The 19,455-nt window shown below is 46.3% G+C and overlaps 1 protein-coding gene across 1 annotated transcript in view; it reads right to left on the bottom strand.

The window, feature by feature from the left end:
• TCEANC2 (transcription elongation factor A N-terminal and central domain containing 2) overlaps positions 1-19,455 on the bottom strand; it is a 60,747-nt gene that overhangs the window by 18,429 nt on the left and 22,863 nt on the right. The window contains exon 3 of the mRNA XM_004588697.3: positions 17,547-17,688. Within this exon, the coding sequence (XP_004588754.1) occupies positions 17,547-17,688 (142 nt within the window). The remainder of the gene's footprint in view (positions 1-17,546; positions 17,689-19,455) is intronic.

Raw genomic sequence — 19,455 nt, 5'->3', positions numbered from 1 at the left:
CGTGCAAGGTGAAGACTTTAGCCACTAGGCTATTGTGCCGGGTTCTATAAAGGACTTCTTTTGGTTAACATGAATAACAACAGCCACTGTGATAAACACTTTAACTTAGTCTTCCAAACAACAGTGAAGTGAGTATAATTCCCCATCTTACAGGTAAAGCACCTATGGCACGCAGAGGTTAAACATCTTGTGATGCATGGCCAGTAAGAGTCAGCCTTCTGATACCTCTGCAGATAGTTGCCTTGAAAAACATCCGGCACACACTCCTGCCTCTGGTGATCACTCCCACCTCCTCTTGATTCCAATGAAAAAAGTGAGGCTCCATGACCTTTCCCCAAAGCCACAGGTTGGTCCGTAGCTACATCAAGGAAGTTAATGAGCTGCTAAAAGTCATTATTTGCTCCATGAAGTTTATGTTTTAGTGCAGGCACTGTCACTGGCTGGTCTTACGACCCGGGTCAAGTCCCTGGGGTGTAAGGCTAAGGAGCATCTTAGTGTACTGTTACAGACAAATTTCCTGCAGGAAGCAGTCTTTTGTTCAATGCAACAAATGTTACCAAACACCAGATATGTACCAGGCCCTACCCTGGGTACTTGAATAGAACACTGATACAGCCCTGCATACAAAAAGCACTCAGCAGGTCTAATCACAGAGGAAGACACCTAAACAAACAAATGTATCAAAGTATGAAGGCAGTATTAAAGACCATATTAAACAAACTGGCAACCTCAAGAAGGGATGGGCCTGGCACAGTAGCCTAGCGGCTAGTCTTTGCCTTGAACGCACCAGGATCCCATATGGATGCCAGTTCTAATCCCGGGAGCCCCGCTTCCCATCCAGCTCCCAGCTTGTAGCCTGGGAAGGCAGCTGAGGACAGTCCAAAGCCTTGTGACCCTGTACCCTGTGGGAGACCTGAAAGAAGCTACAGGCTCCTGGCTTTAGATCGGCTCAGTCCGGGCTGTTACGGTCACTTGGGGAGTGAATCAGCAGACAGAAGATCTTCCTCTTTGTCTCTCAATGAAAATAAATAAATCTAAAAAAAAAAAAAATCCTCTTTGTCTCTCAATGAAAATAAATAAATCTAAAAAAAACAAAAAACAAAAAACAAAAAAAGATGGAGAAAGGAGACACAAGCCAAGTGGTTTCCAAAAACTGGAAAGGGCAAGAAACGTTAATACCCCCAGAATCTTCAGACAGGAATGAAACCTCAGCAACACCTGGATTTTCATATTCTATACATCTTTAGATTTTAGGAGGTGGCATAATATGGTACTAAAGTATCTTAGCTTTTTAAAAATTATTTATTTTTATTGGAAAGGCAGATTTAGAAGAAAACAGAGAAAGATTTTCCATCCACCGGTTCACTCCTTGAATGCAATAGCTGGAGCTAAGCTGATGTGCTGGTAGGAGTCAGAGGCTTCCTCTGGATCTCCCACGTTGAGTGCAGAATCCAAGGCTTTGGGCCATCCTGTGCTTCCTTCCTAGGCCACAAGCAGGCAGCTGGATGGGAAGTGGAGCAACAGGGACATGAATGGCACCTATATGGGATCCAAGTGCCTGAAGGGGATCAGATTAGCTAACTGGGCCATTACACTGGGCCTGGCTGCTGGCTTGGACCAGCCCAGCTCCAGCTATTGCAGTCATCTACAAAGTGAACCAGAAAACACAAGATTTCTCTAACTCTGACTTTTAAACCAATACATGTTTAAAAATAAAACCACAAAAAAACCCTTCTCAGTTGAGATTTAGTCCAACATCTTCAACTTCCTGCTACGCATGTCCACCTAAACAATTTACTTCAGAGCAAAATGCTGAGGACAATAACAAAACTGGAAACACTGGGTGAGGCTCCCATTGGAAGAATACAGGCTCTAAATTGTGACTTACAAGAAGTAAGACTGAGCAGATAGCAGGCCTGCGCAGATGGTCCAATAAAATACAGGCGTGTGTCGCGTGAGTCCAGGGCACAAAGGAAGCCCCTCACCAGGAAGTAACACAGCCCTGGAGGTCTGTGTTCTCATAGCATCCCTGGCAATAACTCCCTGTGTAGCCCTGGGTAAGTCACTTAACTTTCCTGGGTATCAGCCTTGTGGCTTCTAACTTGAGAAGCTAAATGTAATTATAAGGGTTACAACACTGACATCTTTACAGAACTCACAGAACCAACAAGAAAAAAAATGTACGATCTCAACTAAAAATAAACAAAAATACATAGAGAAAATTTAGCAAAAAGAAAAAGGAGAAAGGAGCATTGAAAACAATTCATTCTCTGCAGTAAATGAAAATAAAGAGCTATTTTTTCACCTTGTAAATGCGTAGGATAGTAAGAAAGTGGTGGAAATGCAAATCGGAAGAAGCTCTCTGAAGCTGAAGAGTGGACTTGTGATGTAGCAATTAAGATGTTGGATGGGATGCCCACATTCCATGTCAGGGTGCCTGGATTCGACTCCTACCTCAACTTCCAATCCAGCTTCCTACTGATGTGCACCCAGGCAGGCAGCAGGCAACTGTCCTTCTATTTGGGTCCCTGCTCCCCAGATGGGAGACCTCAATTGAGTTCTTGGCTCCTGGGGTAGTGCAGGAATGTTGTGGCATTGGGGGGAATGAAACAATGGGTTGGGAGACTCTGTCTAGCTTTCCCTTTCTCTGATTTTCCTTTCTTTAAAAAAAATATTTATTTATTTCTATTGGAAAGGCATATTTGCAGAGAGAAGGAAAGACGAAGAGAAAGATCTTCCATCTTCTGGTTCACTTTCCAAATGGCAGCAATTGCCAGAGCTGAGCTAATCTGAAACCAGGAGCCAGGGGCTGTTTTGAAGTCTCCCAATGGGTGCAGGGGCCCAAGGCTTTGGGTCATCCTCTACTGCTTTCCCAGGCCATAAGCAGGGAGCTGGATGGGAAGTGGAGCAACTGGGACATGACCTGGCATGCTGGCACTTGCAGGTGGAGAATTAGCCTATTCAGCCGTTGTGCCAGCCCCTCTGCTTGATTTTCAAATAACTGACCAAAGTTTAAAAAAATATCTTTAAAAATGAATCCGGATGAAAGCTCCATATCCAAGAAGTATCAGGATTAAGGCCCCAATTAAGCTGGAGAACTGCGCTGGTTATCTGGCTGAGTGATCTGTAGAAGCAGCAAGGACCACCAAGAAGCTAGTTAAACGGAAAAGTAGTCCTGGGGGTGGGGAGGGAGAGGGAACAAGGACAGGAGAAACAGAAAGGCAAGAAACAGGCACAGAGAAGAGATGAGCCATGGAGAAAATCATGTCCGACCTTGTCATGTCCCCTCGTTTGACAAACACCTCTTGAGCTCCTGCCATATGCCACATTAAAACCTTCAATACAGTGCTGAGTAAAATAGCATGATCCTGGCTCACCTGGTGTTCCTGCCTAGCAAAATACAATAGAAAAGGAAATAATTAAATAAGTCATTACAAACTGAGATAAGTGCTACAGAGGAAACAAGCACTTTAAAAACAGATAGATACAAAATTGGCAACCTTCAGTGTCATTTATGTCAACAGAAAAGGGTCATCAATGGTTTCACATTCACAGTTCTAGGAAGATAAGAAGACAGACAAGACAGCTGGATCTGCATGGGATGAAATCACACTTGTGCCTTGAAAGAGGGGTGACTGTAAGGAAAGGTTGGCTTGGAGAGGGCTTTCATGAAGAAGTGGAAGGCCAGAAATGGGGGTTGTATCCATCACTTTTAAAGAAATTTGACTTGGGCCAAGCGCCGTGGCCTAGCGGCTAAAGTCCTCACCTTGAACGCCCCAGGATCCCATATGGGTGCCGGTTCTAATCCCGGCAGCTCCACTTCCCATCCAGCTGCCTGCTTGTGGCCTGGGAAAACAGTTGAGGATGGCCCAAAGCTTTGGGACCCTGCACCCACGTAGGAGACCTGGAAGAAGTTCCTGGTTCGGGCTTCGGATCGGCGCAGCACCAGCCGTTGCGCTCACTTGGGGAGTGAATCAATGGAGGGAAGATCTCCCTCTCTCTCTCTCTCCTCCTCTCTGTATATCTGACTTTGTAATAAAAATAAATAAGTCTTAAAAAAAAAAAAGGAATTTGACTTGTAAATGGAATAAGAGAAACAAGGTGTCAGGAAAGGGTGGCAAAGTCAACTAAGGGGAGAGATCGGTACATGTCTGAAGGCAGGCAAAAGCTGTGCGGAGAAAACGGAGGCAACCCGCTCTCATCCCTGCTGGCCACCACACACTGTCCTGTCTTGTCTCTATGGTCACAGCCACGCTTGCTCCTCACCGTTCCCCCTCTCTCTGCCTTCAACTTTCTGCTCAAACATCTCTCAGTAAGGCCTACTCCTGCCTCTCTCATCCATGTTATCACGGCTCGGTGCAATTTACTTAGCAATTTACTTTGCACAGTTCTTCCGGATTTCCTGTCTCCTCACTAGAATGTAAGTTCCCAGGGGTGGGATGGTGGTCTGTTTTGATCATGGGCATCCAGGACAGTGCTTGGCATGTGGCAGGCCCTGAACAAGCATCAGCTCAGTAAACACTTGGGTGACTTTTCATTTCCTTTTCTCCATTACTTCCCTACACATTCTCTTGCAGGCCCCCAGAAACTCTCATCCTGTCATTCCACAGCCTAAAGACACGAAATGCTCCAACAGCTTTTTTTTCCCTGCATACAAAAAGCACTCAGCAGGTCTAATCACAGACAGTACATTTCAAGAAAAAATCTTTGGAAAACCCTGTATAATCAAAATTAAATAGGCTTATTTATCATGAGTTGTTTTTTTTTTTTCCTTAGCCTATAACAGGAGAACATCTACTGATAATTTCTAAAGGAGAGCAGGCAGTAATACAGCATTTTCCCCATTTATTTGAACCCAGAATGTTTTCTTCAAGAGACATCCCTAAGAAAAGCACACTGCCATGCAGGCAAAACCTCACTTGTCAGCTTTCAAGTTTGCTAATAACCAGGCTGCACCTGGATTCACTTTGACCCAGCCTAGCCGTGTATCCCAGACCTTAGCTGTCTCACAATTTTTAAGCCCTCATTCCCCTCTTACTCTAGTCTCTGCTGGCAATGAGCTTGCCACCTACTGGGCCATTCTGATCAAGTATAATTCCGCCTCCCCTAAGAAAACCCTACCTAATTTACCCAAGCAGTCGTCATTACCTCCCCTATATTCCCACAAATCTTCGTACAACCCATGGTTTTAGTGTTTTCATATTATTCATAATGATATACCTACAAAACTGTCTCTTCAGAGTGATACAATATGGCCGCGGTATAAACATGGAACATGCAGTATTCTCAAGCACCTAGAGTAAGGAAGGCATCATGCCTGCGAAGCCTTCAGTATGTGTTGAAGGAACGAATGATCCTAGATAAAGCACACCCATCAAATGATGTTTCCAGGCATTTGTTAATTCTCATCTCACTCTCAGTCTCAGCAATTTAGGGTCTCATCCTCTCATCTTCCTCTTATTTTAACTTTTCTTAGTCTACTTGATCCTTCCTATCAACATTCAAAATGATGACTCTCTCTTTTCTTAAAAAACAGTTTTTGGAGACCCATACAGAGGCACAGTAGGTTAAGTCACTGCCTGTGACACTGGCATCTGTATGGGTGCTAGTTCAAGTCCCAGCTGCTCTATTCTGATCCAACTGCCTGCTAATGCATCTGAGAAGCAGTGGAAAACAGCCCAAATCCTTGGTCTTCTGCACCCACAGGGAGACCTGAATGAAGCTTCTGGCTTCTGGTTTCATTATGACCCAGTCCTGGTAGTGTCGCCATTTGGATGAACCAATGGACGCATGTTGTATGTATGTGTATGTGTATGCATCCATGTGCATGCACCCACTCCCTTCTCTTTTTTTAAACATTTATTTATTTTTATTACAAAGTCAGATATAAAAACAGGGAAAGACAGAGAAGATCTTCTGTCCGATGATTCACTCCCTAAGTGACCGTAAAGGCCAGTGCTGCGCTGATCCGAAGCCAGGAGCCAGAAGCTCTTTCAGGTCTCCCACGTGGGTGCAGGGTCCCAAGTCTTTGGGCCATTCAACTGTTTTCCCAGGCCACAAGCAGGGAGCTGGATGGGAAGTGGGGCTGCCAGGATTAGAATCAGCACCTAAATGGGATCCCGGTGCATTCAAGGTGAGGAGTTTAGTCACTAGGCCACCGTGCTGGGCCCCCTTCTCTCTTCATATATAAATCTGTTCACACAAAAGCTAGGGCTGGGGGCCTGTCTGGCAGGGCTTGATTCCAGTACCTGATTGCGAGTGTCAGAAAAAGGATGGTCATATTAGGCTGGGTCATGACACTAACCACCACACAAGAGAACCAGGTCCAGGGGCAGTTTCTGTGGGAGATATGTGGACCCAACCTTACCGAAATTCAAGTCCCTTCTGGTTAGCTTAAGGCTCGGGATGGTGATGAGCTGAACTAGGCGTGACCACAGAACCCACCAACACTCACAGGTACTGGAGCTGGGAACAGCCAGGGCAGATCCTGGCTGCAGTACCCACATGAGCACCCTAAAATAGGGTACAGAGTGGGCCGGGCCATAATATCTACCAGCTCATACAAAAGCAAGGCTGGAGCGGAAGGCTATGCTGGAAAAGGACCTAGCACCCATTGGCATGCATGAAATCCGGGTCTGGAAGTGGGCTGAGTGGGGGAGCTTGGGCAACTCCCCTAGTGGGTCACAGCTCTCACTGATGAGCACATGGTCCAGGCCTGAGTATTGGTCAGGCTGGGCAAGGTAGTTCCATTCGCAAGTGTGTGGGTTGATTTTGGAAGGAGGCCGACTGAGCAAACCTTAGTCCATTGGCAAGTGCAGAAACCAGGCTGGAGTGCAGGTCATGCAGGGCTAGGCTGTCAGATCACCTGGTTTGCATAAGCCAGGGATGGGAACAGACCGAGCAGGACCAGGCTGCAGCACCCACCAGCAAGAGTTGGGACTGGGGGCAAGCCAGGTCAGGCCAGGCTATAGCATACAAAGGCAAAGGCCAAGGTAGGTGAGGGGCTATGCCAAGCTGGGTCAGAGCAACTAATGTCACGCACGAGATCTGTGGCTGGGAATAGTCCTGGTTGGGCAGCTAAGGGGATGCCCTGGCCGGGTTGTGGTTCCCACTGGTAAGCACAAGGGCCAAAGTGGGGTCTGCTAGCTGGTCTAGATATTGCTGCAGTGTCCTTTGGCTTAAGTGTGGACTGGTTCTGGGGTACACCAGACTGGGCTAGACTCCAGCACCCAATGGTGCTTGTGAGTCTAGGTCTCTGCCCCTGCTGGGCCATGTGAACTATGTCTGGGTGTGGACCAGGATTAGCTGGGCTGTAGCACCCAGAACTCAGAACTGGAATGGGTGAGGGCCAGTCAGGGAAGGCCACTGTTCTGGCTAGGACAGGAGGTGGACTAAATAAGGCTGGCCCATGGACCAGTGTGCATGAGATCTGGCATTGGAAAGGGTTCTGATGCAGGAGAACGTGGCACTCTTCGGTTGGGACACAGCCCCTGCAGGTGAGCACAAAAACCAAGACAGCGAGTAACTCAGACTAGACCAGGTAATGGTACCCACTTGCATACATTTGGCTCAGGCTGGGAGGCGAACCAAGCTGGGCCAGTTCATATCACCCGCTGGCGAATCTGAGAGCCAGGATGGTATGTGGGTTATGTTAGGTTGCGCTGCAATACCAAGCAGTTCACATTAGGGTGGGGACTGGGAGCCAACTGGGCTGGGCTAGGCTGAAGCCCCCACCAGCATGAGCTGGATTTGGGGGTGGGATAGGCTGTAGCCCCTACCAGCATGAGCTAGAATCAGGGGTGGGCTAGGTTGGGCCAAGCTATGGCATCCACTGGCAAATGCTGAGGTGAGGCAGGCCATGCCAGACACGGGGCTGCAGCACCCACTAGTACACATGAGACTCACCGGTAAGGGGGCGAACCGGGTAGGAGGGCTGAGTGGGACTCCCTTGCTGGACCACTACTCCCACTGGTGAGCGTAAGAGCTGGGATGGGGCATACCAGGTCGGGCAGGATTTCAACACCTGCTGGCCTGCATGTGAGCTGGATCGGGGGGAAAAGAGGGTGGGCTGACTGCTCCTACTGGTACATGCATAAGCCAGAGTGGGTATGGGTTGGTTGGGCTTTGCCATACCATCAGCTGGCAGATGTGAGCACTGGGGCAAATTCTATCAAGCTAAACTGCAAAACCACCTGGAGAGTGCAAGATCCAAGAGTGGAAGTGGGCCCCTTAGGGAAACAATGGGTACCTCCCTCTTGGGTTATCACTCCCACTGGTGAGAATGAGAACCAGGACTGGGTCAGGCTTGGCTAGACAGATAGTGGCACCCGCCAGCACATGTGTGGGCTGGACAGTGGGGCTGGTTGGGTTGAACTAGGTTTCATTGTCCATTGACATATATGAGAGCTGAATGGGATGTGGGACAGACTGGACCAGCCTGCTGTACTTACTGGCAAGCATGGGAACTAGGCTAGGGGGCGGGCCTGGTGGGGGTTATTGCGGGTCACTCCAACTAGGCTGTAGCTCCCACTGATCTGTGTGAAGGCCAAGTGTGTGGCAGGCAGGCCCGGGCTGGACTGCAACACCCACAGGTTTGCATAAAATACAGGCCTGGAAATAGAACTGACCCAGCAATTACAATCACCAGTGAGTGCAACAGACTGTGCCAGATCCTGTACTGGCAAGCACACACAAGAATCAGGTCTGGGATCACCTCAGATGAAGTTTCTTTGGCAATCCCCCCAACTGAACTGCTGGACTTAGAACTCCAACCATGGAGAGAATTGCAGGTTCCATGGTCTGACCATGGAGTGCATGTGTCAGAGCTGGGCTTCCTCAGTGGCTTAGATGGAGCAGTGACAGCATATCCAGATGCACATGAAAGATACAGTGAGTACACTGAAGCCTGCAGAGGACACCTGGTACCATAACAGAGGATGGAGGACAGAACAAATCGATCAACTACCCCAGCCAAGTATTGGCAGTGAATATCTGGGCAAACAGTCTCTAATGTGGACTATGTCAGCCAGTGGATTCTGGAGAGATTTCGTTGTGATTGAGTGTCAAGATAGCAATACAGAACTCTTGAGCTATCAAAACTACTTGAGCAGGACCCTTGGAGAACACCCCACATTGGGGACCCTGGGATGGTTAGGAGGCTGGGTGTGGCTTTTCCCCTTATCTTCCCTTTTCCCCCAGATACAGGAAGGGGGAAAAAAAGGGAATGTGGAAATAATGGTCTCACCCACCTTCCTCTAACCCTTAACTCTTCACACTCTAATCAGCTATATAAAAATCATTAAAAATAAAATTTTAAAAGACAAATAAATCTTTAAAAAACAAAACAAAACAGAATTTGCTTCAACTTTATTCCATTTTCTGATTTTGTCACCTGCAATTTTTCTTTTAATACAAACCTCTGGAAAGTACTGCATAAATCTCTTCCTCGTTCTTCAAGCTTCTGTTCATTATCACCCTACCTTTAAAACAGTCCTACCCAAGATAATTAACATCCTTATTTAATAAAAGCCAATGAACAGTTTTTAGACTTAGCTTGGGATTTGAACAAGCAGGGACACTGAGGCTCCCAGAAACACTTTTTCCTGTTTATTCCATGACTGCATTTTCCTGTGTTTCCCCACTCACACCTTCTCAGTCTCAAGTCCCTTAAACACTGGTGAGCTTCAGAACTTGGACCTGTTGTTTGTGTTTCTTATACATTTTTCCTGGACAAGCTTAGCCGTTTCTTTTGCCTGAATTCTTAGCTATATATTGAGCAGGACTCCCAAACATATAGTTACAGTCTGTCCTTGGCTTCAACCTTGTAAATCCAACATCTTGTTGGACATCTTCTCTGGAATGTCCCACAGGAAGGCAGACACAGTAAGTCTAAAACTGAACTTGATAGTCTTCCCCGCTGCCAAGCCTGCCATGCTCTCACAGGAGCACTGCTCCTCATCTAGTTGCGCCTATCAGAAGCCTGCACGTCAGCCTTCAGTCCTTCATCTTCACTGCCAACACCCACCCACTCTCTAGGTCCCCTGGACCAACTATGATTTCCATCTTCATGACTACCACTCCATCCAGCTTATCCCCATTTTTTTGGCTGGATGTTTTAGCAGCTTCTTAACTAGGCTTCCACCTCTAGGTTCACTCTTCTCTAGAATTTCTCCCACATAGCCACCAGACAGACTCTTGTAAAACAAAAATCTGAATTTGTTACTTCTTCATTCAAAAATCTTCAGTCATAATCCTATTAGCTTCATGATCAAGAGCAAACTCTGGGCTTTAAGGCAGACTAAAGCTATCCTAAAGTCCATGTTGGTGGGATAAAAACTACCTGATTGCTACCAATAACAGTCAGCAAAGGCAAGAAGGCAGGATCAGGTAAGGGTGCAGTAACCCAAGGGCTAACATCAATAGCAGGGACCATCACTGTGGCGCAATGGATTAAGCTGCTGCTTGCAAATCTGGCATCACATAAAAGAGTGCAGGCTTGAGTCCCAGCTACTCAGCTTCCAATTCAACTTCCTGCTAATGTACCTGGCAGAGGAAGCTGGCCTGAGTAGTTAGGTCCTCATCCCCCACATGAGACTCAGATGAGTTCTTGGCTCCTGGTTTCAGCCCTGCCCAGTTGAAACAGCCTTTCAGAGTGACAGAGAACTTCTTCTTCTTCTTTTTTTTTTTAATGGCAACACCACTGATAAAATGCTGAGGTAGGAAGGCTAATCCTGGGATCTGCATGCTAAGGTGGGATCCTTGAAGGCCCCAACTATGCAGAAACAGAAGAAGCTAATTCCCTTTACAGGGGCGCTTCCCCAACCTTGTAGGATCCCTACCGACTGAAACCAGTGAGTATAATAAAAACATCAGTGAGCATATGGGAAGACATACACCATGTGAGTCAGCAGAAACAACATACAACTGATTTCATCCACAGATCACACATATTAGTGAAACAGAAAAGAGTGATCTTTAAAGATTTTAAAGAAATAAAACGCACAAGACTGTGCAAGTAACACTGTAAGAGATGGGAAAAGGGAACTGAAAAAGGAAAACCGTTTGTGAAATGAAGAACTGAGTGAACAAGTTAAATAACAGACTAGAGACACTTAAACAGAATTACTATTGCAATTGGGAATATAAATCTTAAAAGAAATTACACAGAGGAGCTAGCACTGTGGTCCACCAAACTCCCGCCTGTGCTGCCAGCATCCCATTCGGGGGCCTGTTCAAGTGCTGACTGCTCCACTTCTGATCCAAGTTCCCTGCTTATGACCTGAGAAGGTAACAGAGGATGGCTCAAGTCCTTGGGTCCCTGTATCCACATAGGAAACCCAGAAGAAGCTCCTGGCTTCAGCTAGGCTCAGCTCCAGCTCTTGCTGCCATTTGGGAAGTAAACCGGTGGATGAAAGTGTGAGCGTGTGTTCTTCTTCCTGTAACTCCACCTTTCAAATAAAAATAAAAATAAATAAATCTTCAAAAACTTACTGAATTCTGAGAGACAAGAAGAGGTGCTTTCCTTCTTTCTTTCTTTCTTTTTTTTTTTTTTTTCTGGATAGGTACAGAGAGTCAGAGAGACATAGAAAAAGATCTCCCATCTCAGTAGCTCACTGTACCAAAAACCCACCATTGCTGGAACTAGGCTGGGCTGGGCTGGAGCTAGGAGTCAGGAACTCAATCCAGGTCTTCCACATGAATGGCAGGGACCCAACTGCTTGAGTCACCTTAAGCAGGAATTTGGAATTAGGATCTGGGACTCAAACCCAAGTACTCCAATATGGGACACAGATGTCCTCATTTGCCTTAACCACTAAGCCAGATGTTCAAAGCTGGCACTTAAAAAACCACCTCAGGTATTTTTCTAAAAAGATTTTACTTTTATTTGAAAGGCAGAGTTACAGATAAAAAAAGAGAGCTACAGAAAAAAATCTGCCAGCCACTGGTTCACTCCCCAAATCCCCGAGAGCTGAGCCAATCTGAAGTCAACAGCCAGGGCCTTCTTCTGGATACTATGCGGGTGCAGGGTCCCAAGGCTTTGGGCCATGCTTCGCTGCTTTCCCAGGCCATAAGCAGGAAGCTGGGTCAAAAGTGAAGCAGCTGGGACTCGAACTTGCCCCACTTGCCACTTGCTGGCACTGAGAGCAGAGGTTTTAGCATACTATGCCACACCATGTCACTGCGCTAGCTCCGAGTTTTTAACAAATGAATCAGCAAGTCCAAAAAGTAAAACAGATCCCAGATAGTAACAACACGCAGCCAGTCTACAGGACAACTTTTAAAGATCTGACTTCCTGGCATTCACACCTTTGTGTAATTGCCTTCCAAACCATACTAGGATTGGTCTTTGTGATCCACAGAATGTAAGAATTGTGTGTCACTTCTGAGATCAGGCTATAAGACATGAGGGCTTCTGTCTTGGTTGTTCTTTCCTAGGTCACAAGCTCTGGGGCAAGCCACCTGTCATGCTGTCCGTGGCCCTAAGGAGAAGAGGGAGATGAGGGCTTGAGGCCCGGTGCCAGTAGCAGACAAGTGAGCCGTTCTGAAGGACAGCCTCACACCCTGATCCAGCTTTCAGATGACTGCAGGGCCAGCCACCAGCTCAGCTAGCTGCAGGCCTTCCAGAGACCCTGAGACAACCACCTAAACAAGCTGCTTCCAGACTGCTGACCCTCAACAAATCTGTGTAACATCAGATTTTTAAGCAGCTAAATTTTTAGAGAAATTTTTACACATCAATAGATAACTAATACACACGCCAAGACAAGTTTTGAATGGCTTTCAAAGAGTGTTCTCCATCTGGTCCAGACGTCTCTAGAGCCTTGGTTCTTGCCACACTCTCTCCAGCACGTTACATTTCAAACACACCAAACTTCTCTTAGTTTCTGGCATGGCATATTCTCTCCCACCCCAACCCTCTGTACAACTTTCATGTTGTACCCCCTGTACCTGACACATTTTTCAACACCTCTCCCCTTCTCCCAAAACATAACACTTGCTTGGCTGGCTGCTCCTCATCACCACACTGTAGGATAAAGTCTTGTTAAACTGTGTTTCCATTAGACTTCAAGAAGTTGGAGACAATACATGTTTCCTTCTTATTATGCACAAGAAAGGGACTTAGTAGACGCTTGTTCCTTACAACTCATAGGATAGGGACAGGCAGGAAGGCCAATGGTTGAATAATGCAGATATTCTTAGGCAGTGACCCAAATGATATGTGTAGCATGGTGACTGACATAACTACTATAAAGGCATCAAGAAACGCCAATATTCCACACAACCTCAGGTTTAGGGAAGGCTTGAGGTGGGCTCTAGACTCCAAAATCAGATGGCTCTGGCTTCTAACTCAAGCTTTGATGTGTGGCTTCACTATGATCCCTGAATTGAAACCAGAATTAGACCCAACCATTCTTATAAGCTCACTCATAACTGTACTCAAAAGCCAATTAGAAATGATTTGTAAAAATTTATCAATTTGTCCCAGGCTTTGGGCCCGGCATAATAGCCTAGTAGCTAAAGTCCTCACCTTGCACATGCTGGGATTCCACATGGGTGCCGGTTCATGTCCTAGAGGCCCCATTTTCCATCCTGCTCCCTGCTTGTAGCCTGGGAAAGCAGTCATGGATGTCCCAGTGCCTTGGAACCCTGCACCCACGCAGGAGACCCCAAGGAGTCTCTCGGCTCCTGGCTTTGGATCGGCTCAGTTCTGGATGTTGCGGTCACTTGGAGAGTGAATCAGTGGATGGAAGATATTCCTCTCTGTCTCTTCTCCTCCCTGTATATCTGCTTTTCCAATTAAAAAAAAAAAAAAAAGCTGTATGCCCTTGGGCTAATAGTTTTTTTAAAATTAGCATGTTTTACACTTGCAGAATAATCCCAATCTATTATATTGATATTTAAGATCTGATCATACGTGGTATTCATGATATGAGCCTAAATATGAATATATATATATGCATGTCATAAAATATTAATCATCAGTACCCTCTACTGGTAGAAATGTCGTAGCTGCTCATGAGAATGGTCTTACTGCCCTCTAGTGACCACAACCTATACAGACAGAAAATGCAGCAGCAGATGGAACAATCTCCTTGACTACAATGATAACGCTCTTACATTCTTTAAGCATCTCATTTTCTCAGAATCTGGTTTATGTTACAGGGGTGCAATGCTAAAACTCTTGGGGAACACTCCAGGGATTTCACACGGCTCTTCCCAGCTGTTAGTACAGTGTGAAGCTGCCCTCTCTCCCATTTCTCATGAACAAGGGGTCAAGGGGAGGCCAACAAGCCAATGGCTGCACCAATGAGAGCAGGAACAGCAGCTGTGAATGACTGTGCTGGACTCCCTGGGGAACGGGGAGCAGCTTGAGGAACACATGCTGGCTCTCCCCTGCATATTATCCACAGTTGGGTACTGTACTATGATGGCAATACAATGTACTTTCTTACTCACCTTTTAAATACATATAAAGCTATGATGGTAAGTAATGCAGTGGCAAATATCACTATAGTTTTAATAAACCAAGTTTTGCAAGTAATTGCTACTCAGTATACAAATCCAAATCCTTCCAGATTTAACTGAAATGCCCTCTCCTCTATAATACGCCTTTTTCTGGATTCCAAAGACAATGTGCTATCTTTTGTACTAACACATCCTTGTACAGATAAGAATGTTACCCAGGACATTATTAGGGTTTTCCTTTGTAGGCTGTAACATTTCACTGTGCCCTAAGGTCCCTGAGGTCACGGACAATGTCTTACCCATTTCCACACACTCAACATGTTAACCATACATTTTTGCTGAGTATCAGTCCATGAGATTAGCAGCAAAACTGAATGCAAACATTCAGAAGCTTGATGGGGTAATTTTATAACTGCTGAATTTCATTTAAAAATTTGGAGCTTCTATTTTGTATATTTCAATTTTTCTGATAATTGTTTATACTAATTAAAGTACTAGTTGACAACAATGAAGAATTTAAAAAAAAAAAAACAAACAAAACAGTTCCTTTAGAGGCCCAAGGCTTGTGCCTGGCCTCCGGTGGGTTAATGCCATCACACCACTAGAACACAAGGATCAGGGCCCACACCCAGCATAGGGGCTATGGATTGTTTGAGGAAGGAAACGGGTTTAGGGATGTGTGGGACTAGGGACTGCTGAGGGGGTGTGGAATGACAGGTGTGGAATGACTTCTGGGGGATTCCATGGACTGGGATACTGCACTTGCAGTTGAGGAAAGACTTCAGGGGGCTTCCACAGATCAGGGCAATGTATTTACAGGTGAAGGAGGAGGCTGAGACCATGTAGTTTGGAAGAGGGAAACCGGAGGGCATGTCTGGGTCAGACCAATGCACCCACCCATGTAGGAGACGGGGGTTGGGTTAGGTAGCATTAATCACTACCGGCCAGCACACACAAAAGCTAGGGCTGAAGGGCCAGCCTGGTAGGGCTAGTCCACAGCAGGGGGTGGACCGTCCATGGCAAGGTCATGACAACAACCGGCAAATAGGAGAACTGGGTCTGGGGGCAGATTTCGTGGAAGATTCATGGGCTCACTCCTGTGGGAATATAGTATGCCCTGGTTTGCTGGAGAGCTGGGGTAATGACAGGCTGAGCAGGCATGACCGTGGAACTAACTGACACGGGAAGTAGGGTTGGGAGCAGGATGGGTTGGCTCAGACTGCACCACCTGTGGGTACATCTGAGAATTTGATCTGGGGCTGGGTCACAGCACCTACAAGCACAACCAAAGGCCAAGACTGGGGGGTGGAATATGCTGGAAAGGGGCCTAGCATCTACTGGAATCCACGAGCTCAAGTTCTGAATGTTGGAGAAATTTGGGGAATTCCCCTACTGAGTAGAAGCTCCCATTGGTGAGCATAACAGCTGGGTCTAGGAGTGGACCAAGCCTGCAAGGCAGCCCTATGTGTTGGCATGTGTGTGGGCTGGCTCAAGTAGCAGGCCAAGAAGGGACAGGCCAAACCTTAGCACCCACTGGCATGCTCAGGAACCAGGATGAGATGTGGTCTATGCCAGGCTAGGCTACTGCACTAGCTGATTGACATGAGACCCAGGGACGGGGGCAGGCTGGGAAGGGTTAGGCTGTAGCACCCACCGTTGAGAGTTGGGACTGGAGCAGGCCATGCCAGGCTGGGTCAGAGAAACCACCAATATGTGCAAGACCTGGAACTCAGACAGGCCTGGTAGGGAAACTGAGCACTCCTTTGCTAGACTACAGCTCCCTCTGAGGAGCATAAAAGCCAGGGTGGGGGCAGGCCTGGTGTGACAGAGTGGTCAGACCGCTGGCATATGTGTGAGCTGGGTCTGGGGGTGGGTTGGGCTAAGCACAGCCGCAGCACCCATGGGTGTATACAAGAGCCAGATGGGATGCAGGATGGGCTGGACTAGTCTATAAAAGCCAGCATACACAGGAACTAGGGCTGGGGGTGGGCCTGGTGGAGGTTATTGGGGGTCACCACAATTAGGCTGCAGTTCCTGCTGGTGTGCGTCACAGCCAGGTTTGTGCCACCAAACTTAGGTTGGACTAACCTGCAACATCCATCGGTTTGCACAGGAGATGGGACTAGAGGCAGGACCGACCAAGCAACTACATTCATTGGTGTGTGTGTGTAGGCTGACAGAGGTGTCAGACTAAACCAGATCCCACACTAGCTGATTCTCACAAGAATCAGGTCTGGTGTCATTCCAGGTAAGGTTTTTGGGGACTCCCACCTAGACTGCTAGACTCAGACCATGGTCACAGGGGAAAAAAAATCACAGGATGTGTGGTCCAACCTTAGAGTGAATGTATTGGGACTGGGTCTCCGCAGTTGCTGATACCCGTGTAATGGACAGCATGCCCAGAAACACATGGGAGACATGACGGTCAGATCATCTAGGCCAGCAGAAGACATTAAATACTTCATCAGATGATGGAAAGCAGAACAGGCTGGACAACTCTCCTGGCCTAGCTTTGGCAGCACGTCTGGACTGCATGGAAGCACTAAGGTGGACTTCGTCAACCAATGGATCTTGGAAACATTTTCTCAACCCTGGAACAATGAAATCAACAGTGTCTCAGAACTACCAAAACCATTGAAGCAACACCCTTGGAACATTCTTCCCCACAGTGGGATCTCTAAGGTGTCATCAAGTGATTGTCCTCAATCTCCAGCTGCTGATGTAGTTTGCCAGCACACAGAGGCCGCCTCTCCTTCCCCAACTCCCATGTGGACACAGGAGTAGGGGAAGGAAAAGACTGGAAGCATTTGTCTCACCCACCTTCCTCCATGCCTCGACCCTCCCCACCCTAATCAGTGGCCCACACGGACACACATCCTTATCAGCTATGTGAACAACATTAAAAATAAAAGAACAAAAACACTTTAAATGCAAAATATGATACAGGAAAAAAAGTCTTTTCCAGTGATAGTTTGAAGAGTACTGATATGACCAATAATGTAATGTTTGAGGAAGGAAGGAAAGAAAAAAAAAAGGAGAGAAAATGTAAGCACTTTTCATCAAATTCAGAAGGAACATACCTATCCTTGTTGATTTCAACACTTCCCTGGAAGGTATCTTCTTCTTTAATTCCTGTAAGGCTTCAACTAGATTCTCTTTGCTTTGATTAGGAAGCTCCAACATAGTTTTCCATCTTTTTATGTCTTCCACAACCACAACTCTCTGGGAAAAAAAAAAAAAGTCATTTGGAAAATGGAATATTTTCATTAGAAAGACATCTGCCTTCACCTGAGCTAATGGGGCTCCTACTGACCTATGAATTATTGATCTGGACCTGGGCTGCAGCACAATGTTGTCTGATGGCCCCGAATGATGAGTAATTGCTTAAAAGCAGGTCCTGCTTACTGCAAATCAGGAATAGAGTTGCATCTATTAGGAAAAACGCAAGTTTCAATCTTTCCAGGTTGGATACCACTGGGCACTTAGCAGTGAGCAGCAGTAAGCTGGAGAAGAGTGAGGAAGCTGAGATGAATCAATCCTACAGCTCACTTTAAAGTGTCTTCATTCACAGGGAAATCAGACATGTTCATTTCAACAATAAAAAGCACACTTTCAACAGTTCCTCAATTCCTGTTAAGATAAAGCTCAAACTCTGGTCTTGTTTAAAGAATCTTAAAATTTCAAACATGAAGAAAAATATGTGGAGTAAGATGCTGGGAAAGAAAAGTTAAGATGTTGCCATTCTAGATCATAAAACCTTATAGAGCTCCTTTGCACCCTTCACCAAATTCACCTCCCTCCTTCTCATCCTAGAAGAAACTACAATGCTAAAGCTGGTATGTATATTTCCAGTTAATATAAAATATTAACAATCATGGCATCTGGCTAAAAACATGGAAAAGCCCTTTGTGTTCCTACAACTTTTCAGTGGCTCTGAAATCATTTCAACTAAGAGTGAAAGTAAACTAGGAAACAAAAGGTAAAAGTGCTTTTACATTAAAAAAAACTCGTTTTGGATTGCGACTTCGGGGTGGTGGGTTCAGTTAGAGATTGGAGTCATGCAGAAGAGTTATGCGGAATTATTTCTGTAATGGTTCTTGATATGGAGCAGGTATGTGCATACCAAAAATTCCTCAAGATGTTAAAAAGTTTAATTACTTCTTTGTAATTCAGAAAACATTTAATTACTATTTTTTATCTATATGAAAGGCAGAATTGGGGAGCAGATGGAGACCTCCCACTTGTTGGTTCACTCCCGGAATGTCCTCAACACTAGGATGCCAGCAGGACAAGGGGACAGCCACCTGTCTCCCTCAGCACCAAGAGCAAAGCCCTGGCTAGCACAGTACCAGGAAGACTGAACACAACTCTGGGCTAAAAACACACACACCCAAGGAAATAATTCTTCACCTCAAAGCCACACTTCGATCCTTCAGAGCAGTAGCACATTAGACCACTGTGTCACGTATAGACCCAACTGACATCAAGACAAAACAAACAAACAAACAAACAAACAAAACCACTCAGAGACTACACCCCCGGTGGGCTCACAGAACGAGAGCCAAAGCAACAAGCCAAGTGATACCCTACATTCCAGGTAGGCCATAAATTCTTTTTTTTTTTTTTAAGATTTATTTATTTCATTACAAAGTCAGATAGACAGAGAGGAGGAGAGACAGAGAAGGAAGATCTTCCGTCCAATGATTCACTCCCCAAGTGAGCCGCAACGGCCAGTGCGCGCCGATCCAAAGCCAGGAGCAGGGTCCCAAAGCATTGGGCTGTCCTTGACTGCTTTCCCAGGCCACAAGCAGGCAGCTGGATGGGAAGTGGAGCTGCTGGGATTAGAACCGGCGCCCATATGGGATCCCGGGGCTTTCAAGGCGAGGACTTTAGCCGCTAGGCCATGCTGCCGGGCCCTAGGCCATAAATTCTTAACATAAAACTCGACAAGGAAGAAGGGACAAGTACACTACACAGGCAGGCGTCAAT

This window comes from Ochotona princeps, chromosome 2, assembly GCF_030435755.1.
Source record: "Ochotona princeps isolate mOchPri1 chromosome 2, mOchPri1.hap1, whole genome shotgun sequence".
In the NCBI taxonomy this organism is placed as follows: Eukaryota; Metazoa; Chordata; class Mammalia; order Lagomorpha; family Ochotonidae; genus Ochotona; species Ochotona princeps.
The sequence above is the reverse complement of the archived record's forward strand: the minus strand, read 5'-3'. Positions and strand labels throughout refer to the sequence as shown.